Source organism: Micrasema longulum, unplaced genomic scaffold (assembly GCF_059751315.1).
Source record: "Micrasema longulum isolate JH-2025_06_02 unplaced genomic scaffold, ASM5975131v1 h1tg001478l, whole genome shotgun sequence".
NCBI lineage: Eukaryota > Metazoa > Arthropoda > Insecta > Trichoptera > Brachycentridae > Micrasema > Micrasema longulum.
Genome location: NW_028278663.1, coordinates 229976 through 245342, shown reverse-complemented (window position 1 = coordinate 245342; position 15367 = coordinate 229976). Strand labels below are relative to the sequence as shown.

Below are 15367 nucleotides of genomic sequence, written 5' to 3'. Positions count from 1 at the left end.
CAGTGTTATTATTGTAAATGTTAATGAGGGTGAGTATATGTATATATTGTGTGAGAGTGTATTATATGGGTATGGGTGTGTGAGTTTTGTATGTATGTGTAGTGAATATAAGTGGACTTATTGAACAATGATTGTTATAATAACACTTGATGTTATAATACGACGGAAATGGGATCAAAAGATCACAGTTTTTGTAATAGACATCGGACTTTCAGACCACAGATTAGTGCACTGTAAAATTAATATCCAAAAACCAACACCAATTTACAAAACACTCGCATCAAAGCCGTGGAGAAAATAAATTTAGAATATTTTAATTCCGAACTTTTACATCGTTGATTGGTCCGGATATCGACCGTCACTCAAACAACATCGATCAATTGGTTGGGTTGTACAATGGGGTACTATCTAACCTGATAGACAAACATGCACCACTTACTATGAAAATTATTCGAAAAAGGAAATCTGATGCATGGTTTGACGAAAGTTGTCGACACAAAAAGAAAGAGCTAAGACGTCTAGAATGCAAATACAGAAATACACTGTCAACTTCGGACCGATCAATATGGTTAGGAATGCAAGCCTCTTATAGGACATTTATAAAAGAAATAAAAACTAGTTTCTGGTACACAAAAATCACTAAACAGAAAAGGTCTCCAAAACAACTCTGGCGAAGCCTTCAATCTATTTGTGGTGACTGTATAGCAGAGACATCTAACACAGGCGCTACTGCTACTGATTTTGCCGTATTTTTTACAAATAAAGTCGAAAAATGACTGGCGTATAGTTCAGCGAAAAAACATTTATTTCAGCTAACGCCTCTCAAAAATTCTGTAAATTAGAACCAACATCTATAAATGAGGTTAAAAGGATTTTTGCGGCATTACCCAACAAACAATGTATATTAGATCCGATGCCAACATGGCCAAAATGCATTAATGTATTAGCTCCATTTTGAACAGATTTATTTAATACATCCATGGAACACAGCATTGTTCCAAAAGCCATAAAGAAAGCTAATATAACTCCACTTTTAAAAAATTCACAACTAGATGTGGAAGATCTTTCCAGTTTTCGCCCTATTTCAAATCTTCTCATCGTATCAAAAATACTAGAAAAAATAGTTTCTCATATGCTCGTTAACTATATCGAGCAAAATTCTTTATTTTCGGTGAGGCAATTGATGCCGATTATGTCGAACGTTGGTATGCACCGACGTTTTCATTCCACTAAGACGGGAGTGATAAGAGTACTGTCTGACATTATAACGGCGGTAGACTCTGGTAATCTGGTGTTGATGGCTCTTCTGGACATGAGTGCTGCATTCGATAAACCATAAATTTTGCTTGAATGTCTGGAGAAAACTTACAGTATCCATGATCAGGCACATATGTGGTTCAGTTCATATCTTAATGAAAGAAAATATACAGTTGTGTTCCAGGGTAAAAGCTCACCCAACTTTCAGGTGTCTACGGGAGTGCCTCAAAGGTCAGTACTTGGACCACTTCTCTATCTCCTATACACTAAAGATATAGAGAACATTATCAAAGAATGTGGGTTGTGGTCTCACTGCTATGCAGATGATACACAGATTTATTTTTATTGCAAACCAGGCGAGAGAAGTGTGCTTGTTAATTTAATTGATGGATGCATTGAGAAAATAGGAAACTGGGTGGCTGAAAACAGACTAACATTAAACCCATCAAAAACGGAACAACTATGGGTGGCTTCAGCCAGACGACAGAATTTGATCCAGGATACGGCCCTGCCCAATGTAAGGAGTACCGCTTTACCCAACGTTAAACTACTGGGAGTCTTACTTAATTCTGACCTTTCTCTTGATGCTCAAATTAGTAGAACGATAAGTTCATGCTTCTACCAGCTGAGACAAATTAAATGCATATGCAAAAATTTGCCGGTTGAAGCCGCAATGTCAATTAATAAATGCGTTTGTAGTGTCTAGAGTCTATTATTGTAATGGTATCTATGCAGGTCTACCAATGAACAAAATAACTCGCCTACAGTCTATATTAACTGCTGCAGCGAGACTTATTTTCGGAATCTCTAAGTTCAGTCATATCACTCCACTACTTCGGGAATTATGCTAGCTACGTTTTACACAGAGGGTAGAATACAAACTCTGTTGGCTTATGTATAAATCACTGCACAACTCTACTCCGGAATATCAAAGGGAACTCTGCATTAGCTAGCTGACTAGCTGGCTAGCTAACTAGCTGACAGGCGCCTTACGCTTAGATCAGCTACGTCTACGACGAGAGAAAAAGTTATTATACCTTTACGCAAACACTTGCGGTCGCAGGTCCGATGGCATGGAATGCTCTCCCAGCAGAGGCGCAAGGCTGTGAGAGTGAAGTGATGTTTCGGAAAAAGCTTAAAACCGTTCTCTAAATCATTTGAACAAATCCGTAGCATGTGATAAAATAAATTGTTTTAATTGAATTACAAATTTAAAAGCTTCAATTAAATTTATTTATCTATAGAATCACTATGTAAAGCGCCTTTGGGGTATTTATATTACAAAAATGGCGCTATATAAGTTATTCATACTAATAATAAACATCTGTTTTTTTCAAACCTTAACGAGGAAACCTATCAACCACCTTATCGATCATCGATGTAAAATTGTTAAAAAAGCTCCGGTCTAAAGTCCAATCTTTATGGTCACATTAGCTTTTAAAAAAATAGATGTCAGGTCCTATTAAATGGGCTGATATTAATAGTAACCACGAGTTACTCGTTCGTGGGAAAGAATAATAATAAAATGATACTTCCCCATGATTAAATAATAAGGATTACTTACGAGTGCTTGGGTTAGTATATAACATCCGTTAACTCTATCCATTTTCATCTGCTAAAGCTTTTTTTACCAGGAATCTCAGAAAACTATCAATTTAGAGAAATTGAAAAACAATTACACACTTTTATATTTCAGACATTTATTTTTATTGTTTAAAAATGGACAAAGTGTAATGGTTTAATTTTTACCGCTGAGTGCTTTTGGCTATTTGCTCCTTAAGAACGAGAATACTGGTTCGCTGCTCGGGAGGCAACATGGCTATCTGCTCATCTGACAGTTGTAACACTTGCATGATCAAGGCGGCCTGGAATAAAATTACACTATTATTTCATTGTCATTACAACAATGTATCCTCCGTAGAAGTGCTGGAACAAAATGTTTACATTAAGGTATATAATATGCATACCTAAATGTTAAGTTTGTTATACCGCACGTTGGTGCTAATATCGCTCGAAACAAAAATCCACAGAAGATTCAAAACATACCATAAAAGATTATCATTCATTATAATAATGAAAATATGTTTATAGTTTTATTCCACTTTTATTTACAATTTTTACCGGTGACCGGGTTATATCAATTTATGGTCAGTGCATAATAAAAAATATGAGTGATGTTAGATCAGCTAAAAACTAACCTTTGAATTATAAACATGTCTACGTTAGAGGAAGTGTCTCTCAATTTGTGAAAAACTGGCAATTATTTGTGAAATAGAATGTGGCGCGAAAAATCTTAAGGTGAGTAAAAAAATCTTATCCACAGTGTAAATATTGTAGAAAAATAAGAATGTTTATTTATCTGCATTTCAAATTCAGAAACTAGTTGGTAAGCATTTATTATAATTTTCCTTAATACTTTTATTTTTTTAATTATCTGTATGAACTATGCATATATTTATTTGTTTACTTAGTGACAATGGCGATTGAATCAACAAAAAAACCTTTCTCTGGTATGACGAGTAATGCTTATAACGAGCAAATTCAATCGTCCCACCTTCCTCGTAATAACCAAGTTCAACTGTATAAAGATAAAAACCTTCTCTTGATCTGAAGCACCGGTAGGAATTCCAGTTATTTGTGGACGTTGGATATTTGGCTGAACAACGGGGGGCACTGGAGCTGAAAAAAAAAAAAAATTTGATCAAAAACACAAAACAAAAAAAAAAAAAATTACTTTTTAAAGATTAACATACATTTTATATTCACATTAAAACATTTAGGTCCAAAGTTCTATAATAACTGTAAAGAATCAGTTTAAGCGAGTGCCGGATGATAAACTGTTCGAATGCCAGAGTGCAATTTCGGTACTTATTGAGTGCTGAGATCTGCACTTCAAAATCTTCAAGCGGGATTGGCCTTACTTTCCTTATGTGGACTTTAGGGCCTAAAACGGATTTTTCATGCTACTTTTTGAAAAAACAAATTAATATGAGTCATCAAACAACCTCGTTGGCATTGCCGAAAACCACGTTAAACAGATCATGATTTTAAAGTTTTTCAATTTTGAAAAATAAAAGTGTTTTTTTCAGAAAGATAACAATAAATGTGAGTATTTATTTATTAATGATAGTATTTAGGGATAGATTTAAGTAATAAAATTGCCAACATTGCCAGCATTTTAACAGTTTTATTAAAATAAAGTGACAGTTCTTAGAAAAAATTGACAGTGATAAAAATTAAAATGCATTGTTTATGAGTTTATAGAAAATTTTATAAAGATTTTAGATTAGAATACCTGATATGATGGAAGAAAATTACGATTTTTACCAACAAATTAACACAGCGAGCGGGTAGATTGGTTTGAAAATGAATGCCATAGACTAAAAATGTGCCTATTTTATCCAGTATAAATACCGTACCGTTTTGCTACTTTTTCGATAGCCTGTATATCCTACGTTGGTTTTTATTGAAAAATCCAGTTTTGTGATGCAGTCTTTGTTTTATTAGTTTTTTCTAAGACGGTACAAAATGTTAGTTATCACATGTTATAATCTTATATGGACACTCTATTTTTAAATACTCATGCTTTGGCATTCATTGGATGGATACACAGACACAACTTATTAAAATGAAGCCCCTAGAATGGGCATTCATTTGCCTATTTGTGAGCACACTATTATTATTCCAGTGTAATTATTTTTTGTAAATAAAAAAAAAAAAACTAAATAACATGTCAACATGAGTATGAAAAGTTGACATACCTGGAAGTGGTTTGGCCTGGCGAGGATCGGTCGGTCGCTGCCTTGGGTCTGTAGGGAATGGTATTCCCATTGTTGTTCGCGGATCCCGATTGAAACTATACACAAAAAAATAATAAGAACACGAAAATACATATTTTAAAACACAATATTTAGAGTATGTCCAAAAAATGGATTTAATATGCTGGGTATCAAAATTGACGTGCTCTTTTTTAATTTTTTTGAAATGCTACACATACATAAACATATTTATATGTATATATAGTTTTTTTAATACATATTATGTCTTAATGTTGAGTTTTATGTTTTTGTTTAATATGTTGTATACATTTCTTCCCATTTTGTAATAATTTTTTTACCACTTTGTATAAAATTAAATTTTGTGACATTGCCTTCTTTCTAAATGGGAGTCTGGTCTTAACTTTTATCTGGTATTCTTATTATGTTCCAGTTGACTTTCATGACTTACATTTGAAGCATTTATGAATAAAAAATGAAAAAAAATATATGTACTTAAATTAAAATTAGTAAATTTTCAATTATTAATTAACTTACTTTTCAATAGGATCCATTGGTAAAGTCATGCTTAAGTAATTACATATTTTCTAATTAGTTTTTTTTATGTATATAATTATTAGGAATAACAATAATGAAAAGGCAATCTTCAGGTGGGTGTTCGGGGCCCACATAGAGATGGTAAGAAACTTGATATTTGTCAATATAGTCACCCTGATTTCTTAAATAAAAATTTATATTATTTGGGACATTACTGGAAAAAAAAAATTCAAATTTTTGTGTAAAATTGGAGTTGGCTGTATCAATATTGTTTTTTACAGTCTTCATAATCAAGATCTGGAGTAACATAATGTGAAAAATAACTGAAATATTTCATTCACTCAGTAATAAAACGTAGAGTTTTTTAATAGACAAACTATGTAAATGATCGGTATATTATACTGCAAAAAAGGCTAATATTACTATTATGACTAATGATGGGGTTAGTAATTATTTGGTGAACACTATAATCTCGATAACAACCACAGTCATCATACTCGCACACATAGCTAAAATTATTTCTCAAATAATATTTGAAATTCCAATTCATGATAATTTCAAGCAAAAAAGCTTACATAATATTGTCTTGTTCATAGGTGCCTACTGACCTCACTTAATATGATTAAAATATTAGAAGTCTTTCGGAATCTATTTATGCAAATTACAAGTTAAGTGTATATTGATATTATTTTAATTGACATTTCAGAAAGACTTACATTTTTATGATATTTAAGTAGGGTAGGCAGTAAGCACTGCTTAAATATCTTCAAAAAGTGCACTCCTCTGCACTCCAGTTATGTCAAAACTAGGATTTTACTTAAAGATTATCGTAAAATAGACGATATGTGAAATAATTTAACTTGGTCGATGATTATTTCCCTGGAATTAATATTTCGTGTGATTGTGGGGCAGGCGAGCCAACCTAGAGTCAGGCGTGATTGCCATCACATGACAAGGCAATTTGCGAGAGATATTATTATCCATTGCAAGAATGTGAAAGACCATTCCTATATAATATATTATGTACGCTGGCAACACCAAACGCCAGGCAGTCCACAACAATCAACTCAATACGCCACCAGTCGCTTCAAAAAGGAAATCAGCCAAGCAAGACTTTCTCCATTCAGGGCTAGTAGTTGACATCTTGCACAACGTCGTAACTGACACCAAATCATTTTCATAACAGTCCGTATTTCGTAACTATATATTCTAACATCTGTCATGGCTAAGTAAGATTCTCCAATTTGTTATAAACTCAATCTAACATATCAGTGAATCTTTTCATTTCAATATACACAACCTGTACAACAAAACTCCTGGTTAGTTTAATTTAATCTAATCAATCTTACACGAAAAACATTAGCTACAATATTGATAATTGACTTACGTATCCACTGGCGGTGGAAGACTCCTCATATCCTGGTCCAAAGTCATAGGAAGAGGAGCCCTCGGAGGAGCTCTCGGCTCCAGGGATCGAAGGTCCACATCTTGTACTCCGACTCCTGAAAATTTAATTATACCTATTTATTTTACATCACTGCCAAGACCTTCATTCCTTTGGTAATAAAATTTCCCCATCTACATGTTGAGGAAAGAGACCAGGAATTATGCAGAGACACTTAGAGAACTAGAGAGCACAACATACTTACACTTGACACCTTGACAACAGTTAACACAAGTTTCTCCATCTTAACTGTCTTAAGTACAACTTAAGACAGTTAAGATGGAGAAACCACATTGAAAATCAAATAGACTAACAAAAATAAACTGCATGTTTCACAAAATAAAATAATACATTCAGCAAAAAGAAAAAACAGTAATGTATCAAGCATATGTAGAAAGCAAACTAAACTATTTTATATCTTTAAGTGAAACGTAACAAAACTACAAAGATAACAAAATAAAATACAAAAAAATGCTCAAAACCTAGACTAGTTAACACCAACAATAACACTTAAAAAAAAAAATACTCAGAAATAGACAACTTGAGAAACCTTGAAACCCCTTAAACTGATACATACTCACACTAGGCCAAGGATGACAACATCACACTAACAAAAGTAACGGACATGCAGTCATGACATGAGAACTTCACATCATTACCATGTGTGGACAGCAAAATCAAAAATAGGACGATCTCAACTGCTAAACAACAGACTGAAAATGTACAATTACCTACCGCACAGATTAAAGTTAACAACTATACAGAGTTTGAAGACTAAAGTAAGACACATTTTGAAACCTTCATTAGGGACATTTTTTATCATAAAATAAACCTTAGCAGGTGTCTCTAAATAATAAACAAATTTATTATGGAAATAAAAGACGATTGATACTTAAATCCACGAATTTTGAATAACCAGTGGTTTATCGCTTTCACAACATCTTCGAGACTGGTATCTTTATTATACAATTGGATGCATTTATACAAAAACGATGAAACTGGTCACTGGTTATTCTAAATTTGTGGATTTAAGTATCATTCGTCTATTGTTTTTGCAATAAATAACAATTAAATTCCATTAAGAATTTTCAGTAATAAACTTGAAAGTTTTTAATAAATAAAAGAAAACTAAATTACCGGGGAATGATTGAGGAGGCTGCTGAACAGGGGGTACTGCGTTGGGTACAGGGGGCATAAGGGGAGCTGGAACTCCCATGGGTACTCCAGCCCCTCCGATGGTGAGGGGAGCACTCACCATGCTCGGGGGCTTGTCAGACGGCTGGAGAACGGCAGGAACCGGAGTTATGGGATGCAGCATGGTCTAAATTTAAGAATATCACAAGTTTACTTTTATTTATAAATGATATATATTCATAAATAATAAAAAGGATAATTAAAATTGTAGAGTTGTATAATATATAGACTAGTAGGTAGTCATGTTTTGTTTATTTTGCTCTTTATATAAAAATGTCTGCCTTAAAACAGGTTTTACCTAGTAGGCAGACTACACATAAGCCAAAAAAATATATTACAAAAAAAGGAGTGATAAAGAAAGTCTTAATAATATATTATCATCATCATCAAGCCCTTATCCACACTATTATATCTATTTCATAATTATATAAATTATTGGTTTTAGTACAGAATAGTCCTGACTTAACACGGAATTTTCTAATAAGTCGGGACATAAAAAAATTATAGTAGTTATATAATATAATTGTACAAGTGACAACACTTAGGACGAAACATTGACACTATAAAAAAAAAAAAAACTTTTTTTTTTTTCATTGATAGATTTTTGTGCTACTACTATTAATAGTAAAGGTGTACAAACAAGAGGAACTTTAGCCTTGCGGGAAATTGGATAATATCTTCCTGAAAACATATATCGATATGTCGGTAGAGTCGGTTTAGCAATTTCTTGGTAGGAGATAGTAGAAAATTTATGTACACTGTCTCAATACATAAAGATAGTGTTGGTCAACTATCAATTTTCTTTTCCCGGATTTTTACCAGAGAACAGCCATAGAGTCGAAAATACTGGTGTTTGGGATTCTGATTTGGTCCTGCACAAAACTGTATTTTTTGTCACGCTGGGAAACAGGAATATTATAAATAACTAAAACGATTTCAATTGAAAATAGGAGTATTCTTATTATACATTTTGAGAAACTTACCACAGCTGTAGCTGGGTCAATAATCCGCATCACAACTTGAGCTTGCAGTAGAGCATACGCCAACTGTGGATTTTGTAGTAACATATGTCTAGCTTCATTAGGATTGTTCTGAAAATGTTTAAATATTTCATATAAAATAACTGTTCTTCACCATGTTCATCCATTGACAACATAATATAAAAGCTTTTACAAATCTAGAAATAGTTAATAAAACAAATTTGTATCCAAGAAAACTTCATGATGAAAGTTAATGCCAATTGGATCAGTCACATTTTGCGCCACCTACATACATACCATTCTAGAAAGAACAGTGATAATGATCCCATCAAGAGAACATCAATTAAATTAAAGGTGATAATATGAACTACACAAGTTGAGAACTGTAATTTTATTTATTAAGGATAATTTATTTTGTGCTATTTTAAGAGAAAATCATCTCCAGGGCATCGTACAATAAACTATTTCATTTCATTTCATTTTTTTTTCATTTTAAACATCCCAACACGCCATGTGGCTACAGAGAGCATTTGCGGTTGGGATTCTAGTTCCCCATTTCCAATAAGGATAAAATTAAATAATTATATAGGAGCTATATCACAACACATTTTACAGCTACATAGCGCACGGATGTTTGGAAATCTAGCCCCCATTTACCTGCACAAAAAAAATTGTGAGTGTTTTTAATTTTTAAATAATCGTTTACAAATAGAATGAATGGCGAATGAGATACAGGTGTTTGTTGCAAACAAATCCCGGGGATTGAAATAAGAAAAAAAGGTATGAGATTTTTAAGAAAAAAAAATACATATATATAAAAAAAAGTTACCTGAATACAAAGCTTCATCTGTTTCATGAGCTCAAACATTTGTTCTGGAGGCAATGAAGCTACAGCTTTACTTATAGATTCCGGAGCTTTCTCTGGAGCGACGGCTTCCCCGTAAGGATTTTCAATCTGAAATTTAAAAAATAAGTTAGCTGAAAAATCCTCTAGCTTATTTTAGCAGAAACATTTTGAGTATGTCAAATTTTTGTAGAAAATTACTGAATTTCACCTTGTAGGGAGTTCAAAAATAATGTTATTAATTAAACAAACTGTTCTTGAAAATATTAAGATTGAAAAGTGTTTCCAGGTGTTTCCTAGTTAAAATAGCGAGTTAATTGGTAGCTAAATAATTTGATATAATCTCACTTACATCAATAAGGAAAAAAACAGATCTTTTATTTTATAATAATAAAGATGTTCAAGTTCTTAAGAACCGGGTTGTGGTTAAAAAAAAATCAAATACTTTACCAGAGGACCTTGCATCAATGCTTGCATTTCCATCCGAGACTTCTCTGTACAAGCGTTGTCCACCCTCAAAGATCGGCCCCCAATTTCATAGCCATTGAGATTCCTCATGGCGCTGAGTGCCGTCTCCTGGTCTTTATACTCGCAGAACCCATACCCCTTAGGTTTTCCCGATTCCCTATCAAACACTAGTTTGAAAGAGAGAACTGGGCCGACTTCGCTGAATATATCTTTCAGTTTCTCTTCTGTTGCATCGTATGGAATGTTCCCGACTGAAAGTAAAACAGAAGAGTTAAATGTGAAAAACATTAACGTAAATGGTGGAGGAAAAATACAGTTATATGTGTGAAATAAAAACAGAATCTGGGATGAGTGTTTTCCATTTGATGGAACCACAATCATCATCATGATTGAATAAAAGAGTTATATAGATAGAATAAAGAGATTTCATAAATGTGTAAATGGCATAAAAATATGTTTAACTGTCTTAAACTTCAAGATGATCTAAACCGTTTGACAGAATACTATTTGAAAAATCATATTAACGTTAATGTATCAAAGTGTTTACTTATTTCTTTTTCGCGCGGTCGACATCCCATCCCATATTGAAAGACGGGTGAGTGCCGAGAATGAGAAATCTACCTTGGCAAACAAATGATTGTCACATGAGGCAATTCTAGCAGTTCGAAAATGAAATTCTGGTGCCGACCCTAATTATAGGAGCGAGGTATGGAATTGGAAAAAGAATAATTGTGAAGTAGGTTGAATGCTGTCAAAATGCGATTTCTCAGGTGAATGTGTGGTATGTATATAAATATTATATATATACCATTTTATGTACATATGTTTATGTATACGTATATCGACATCCCATCTCATATCAATGTATATTAGAAAACCAACCTGTTCAGAGAATTGATACCGTACGCGATCTGGGTGCTATTCTTGATAGCAACCTTACATTTGAGAATCACTTCGATGACATACTGACCTGTGCACATAGAATTGGTTTTGTACTTCGTACATGTCAGGTATTTAAAGATATCGCGTGTATTAAAATGGTCTACGTTGCTTATGTTCGCAGTTTGCTCGAATATGCCCCTTCTGTTTGGTCTCCACAATATGTCACACATAAAGAAAGGTTCGAGAAAATTCAATGGACATTTCTTAGACATATTAACTGGAGATGCAGGAATACCGATCTCAATTATATGTCTTCCTGCAAAAAGCACCACTTGCTTACTTTAGAAGATCGCCGTCTACTATTAGACATGGGGGTGCTTCATGACATACTTAGTGGACGCCTTGATAGCCCGGCTCTTATGTCGGAGTATCATTAAATGTACCTGGCTACCGCATCCGTCACACGTCGAGCTCTCTATTTCATGTGCCAGCAGTTCGTACGAACTATGCCCAGAACTCTCCACTTATACTTTTTGCTCGTGAATATAATTTGAACTTTCCCTTTATTGATCCATTTAATTGTAAAAAAATAACATTTAAAATGCGCGTCTTAAAACATACTTTTTTGTCTTATACTTAGTTTCAATAATAAAGTCTTATTATATTTTATCTCTAATTCTTAATATTTTATATATATTTATATTTTCGACACTTGACACTAGTGCAATATTTACACACATGTCCACCCTCATTCCAATATAACACCCACTTACCCACCCTCTCACTCACTTTCACTCACACAAACACACTAGTATGTATTGTACGTATATTTTAATGTATTTCTGTGGATATCTGTCATTGGTTTTATTCTCTGTGTATTTTATTTGTTATATTTTTGTTACATGTATTATTGTTGATATCCCCAATAAATAAAAATTCAAAAAATAAAAAACACGAGATTAGTCCACCTGGTGTGTGTTAGTGTGTTTGGCTACCATAACTCAGATCCCGGGTCCCGTATTATGTTGTATCCCAACTCAACACAGGGCCCTTGGCCTCATAGAGTTTGGGATACTTTATTATTGTATTTTTTTGCAATATGTATGTATTTCCCCTAGTTTCATTCCAATCGAATTAAAGTATTGATTCATAGTATCAGTAATATTTTGTGCATCACTTATAGTACCATCAGATGTTTTTAACTTTTTTATCATATTTTCTCTATTATTATTTTTATTTTCAACAGTTTCATTTATTATATGCCAAAATTTCCTAGTATTGCCATTAATATGTTCAACCCGCGAGCTTATACAATTCTTCTTTGCCTTTCTTAACTCATTTGATAATGTTTTTTTATATTCCTTATATTGCTTTTTAATAAATTCTGAAGCATTTCTCATTTTTTGCGTGGTTTACAATTTGTTTCTATATTTAATCATTTCCATTATATCTGGAGTTAACCAGTTATTATCCACCCTCAAATGATATTTTTTCACTTTCATAGCTATGGACTTAGATTCCGAAATAATTTATATTACTTTTTAAAATTGATGTTGTCTGGTTTTAACCTTCTTAGTTGTTCATTAATACATTCCTGAAACAGTTATTATTTCTCACAACATAGGTTTCTCACACCAGTGGCGAATGGTGGTTTTGTTTACAGGTAAGCTATAAAATAATATCATATATTTGTACCTACATAGAAGGTATATAATATAATGTAAGTAATATATACTATAAATTGATATTTTTCTGTGGTTCTGTGTGATACAAAAACTCTCATCCATGAAATCAACCCAGACGACCTAACTTCGTGATACATTATATTATATAGATATATTAACCATTACTTTAATACATACCTCATTAAAAAATAATTAAAAAATAGCACTACAAATGCAGTCAATATTAAATATTTAATTAAAATGTGAACTGGCCGAATTGTTCTAGAAATTAATGCTTAAAACGGCCACGTCGAGCGCATATGTCCTGCAATATGACGCATGAAAGTAATCATGGTCTTATGTCAAAAGTACCATCTCAAAGAAAAATAGCCCTTAAGAAATAATGTTAGAAATACTGTTTTCCCAATCAAGAATCTTCAAATAATTTGTGTTATCTGCAAGTATAATCTAGGAGAAAAGACATTCAAAATATAGTATACTTATTTGTATGAAAAAATTAGCTGGAATAATCAACTAGTTTTTTGGCTCACCGCAGGCTCTGGGCACGGTTTATTAATATTTATATTTATATTAGGATAAAGATACAAACGGTGGAAATGATTTAAAATAAATATTAATTATTTATTTGTTTTTCTGTAAATAAAATTACAAACAAATAATGGTTACGGGTAAACATGGACGAAAATAAAGGCAAATAAATTTGCCCACCGTCAAATTTTTTAATTGCTTGGAATCGCATGTAAATATGAGTATGGTGAAGTTGATATATTTCGTCTGTCTTTATATAAATATAGGTTAAGTATTCAAAAGGTTATAAATTAATTTGTATAAAACTTCTTAATATTGTTCTTTATTTACTATTTTTTTTTTCTCATGTATCTCTATAATAATGTATAAACTTATATGTATGTATATGTATGTGTGTATGTTTTCATATGTAAATTTATTAAATATTTTTCTATGTACCCTATACCTATGTTGGTACATTTCCTGATTTTTACTTATTATTGTATCTTTTAGCTTTTCTTATGTTATCTTTAATTTTAACTAAATTTACATACTTATGTTTCACTGCTGCACTTGAATGTAATTTCTAATATATGTAAAAGCCCGTAGGGCGTGTAAATTAATAAATAAATATGACTGAATTTACAATTGTAACCCAATTCAATAATTACCTAGGTCATTCTTAGAAATTAAAAAGTAAAGCACAATATACATTTCTTTTTAGAAAATCAACCGAATTGTAAAAAAGCGGGCAAATTATAATAGTGGAGAATGATGATGATTGTAATGTATGTGGGTTAGAATTTTAGTTAAATAAATATTAATACGACAGCGGTGTAGTAACTACCTAAAGTTGTTTAACGTTTCGAAAGAGATACATAGGACGATTAAATTTTAAACCAATATAGAACTAGTGCTAAAAAGTAAATAAAAACATAATTTAAGCGGCTAATTCAAAAATAACCTAAAAATATATCACTTACCAAACACCGATCGCATCGATTTGTCCATAATACTTTGGTCATCATTTTCCTTATTTTTGTCCATTTTGAGGCGATTTTATGAAAACTTTTTCGGTAAAACAGCTCAATTTCACGAAAAGTTGAGTGAAAAGTCAGGCCGCGTCAGACACAAGAGCGTAAGCCATAGATTGTAAACACAGATAGTAGAGGTGCGAAAGCCAGATCAAAAATACTCAATTGTATTTACATGTATGTGTACCATAAAAATAAATTGAAGATGGTCTATGGTCGAATACGCACACAACATACGGTTTTAATTTTAAAAAAACTAATCAAAAAATTAAAACTGCAAAATGTTTGCTTTAAAGATTATACAATAATAGATTGACTTTTTTATTACGTGCTGTTCAAAAGATTTTGACTATATTTTGTATTGACCATTTCCAGTCATTAATGTTGCCGGCGTCAAAAAATATTTTTATAAAACTCAAATTAGTTGTCCATACACTCCATACACTGCTGACGTCATTAAATAATATTAAGATTTGTTTCAAAAATATTTTTAATAATTCACCGTATAAAGTGTTAGTAATTAAAGCCACAATTCCATTTTTCGTAATCATCATCATCATTCCTTATCCATACCTTCTGGAGCACAGGATACTGTACGGGTTCACCAATCGTAGCGTATCTTGATCATTTTTCTAACATGGAGATAAGCTGATCATTGATAATGAAACATTCTAGCAGCGTTGCCAATGCGTATTTTCTAAATTCCCCAAAAATCTAGCTCAAATTACCCAAATGGGGAGAAAATAAAGTCCCGATTCC

General features: G+C 32.4%; 1 protein-coding gene across 1 annotated transcript; it reads right to left on the bottom strand.

Annotated features, from left to right (window-relative positions):
* Positions 1-2940: 2940 nt before the first annotated feature.
* On the bottom strand, positions 2941-14738 carry CstF64 (cleavage stimulation factor subunit 2 CstF64). The gene is made up of 9 exons (XM_088235947.1): positions 14558-14738; positions 10483-10751; positions 10018-10143; positions 9192-9299; positions 8152-8335; positions 6958-7072; positions 5019-5113; positions 3854-3936; positions 2941-3122 (listed from the first exon to the last, which is right to left on the bottom strand). Exons 1-9 carry the CDS (start codon positions 14619-14621, stop codon positions 3003-3005), a joined length of 1164 nt encoding a protein of 387 aa, XP_088092073.1. The 5' UTR covers positions 14622-14738; the 3' UTR covers positions 2941-3002.
* Positions 14739-15367: the final 629 nt, after the last annotated feature.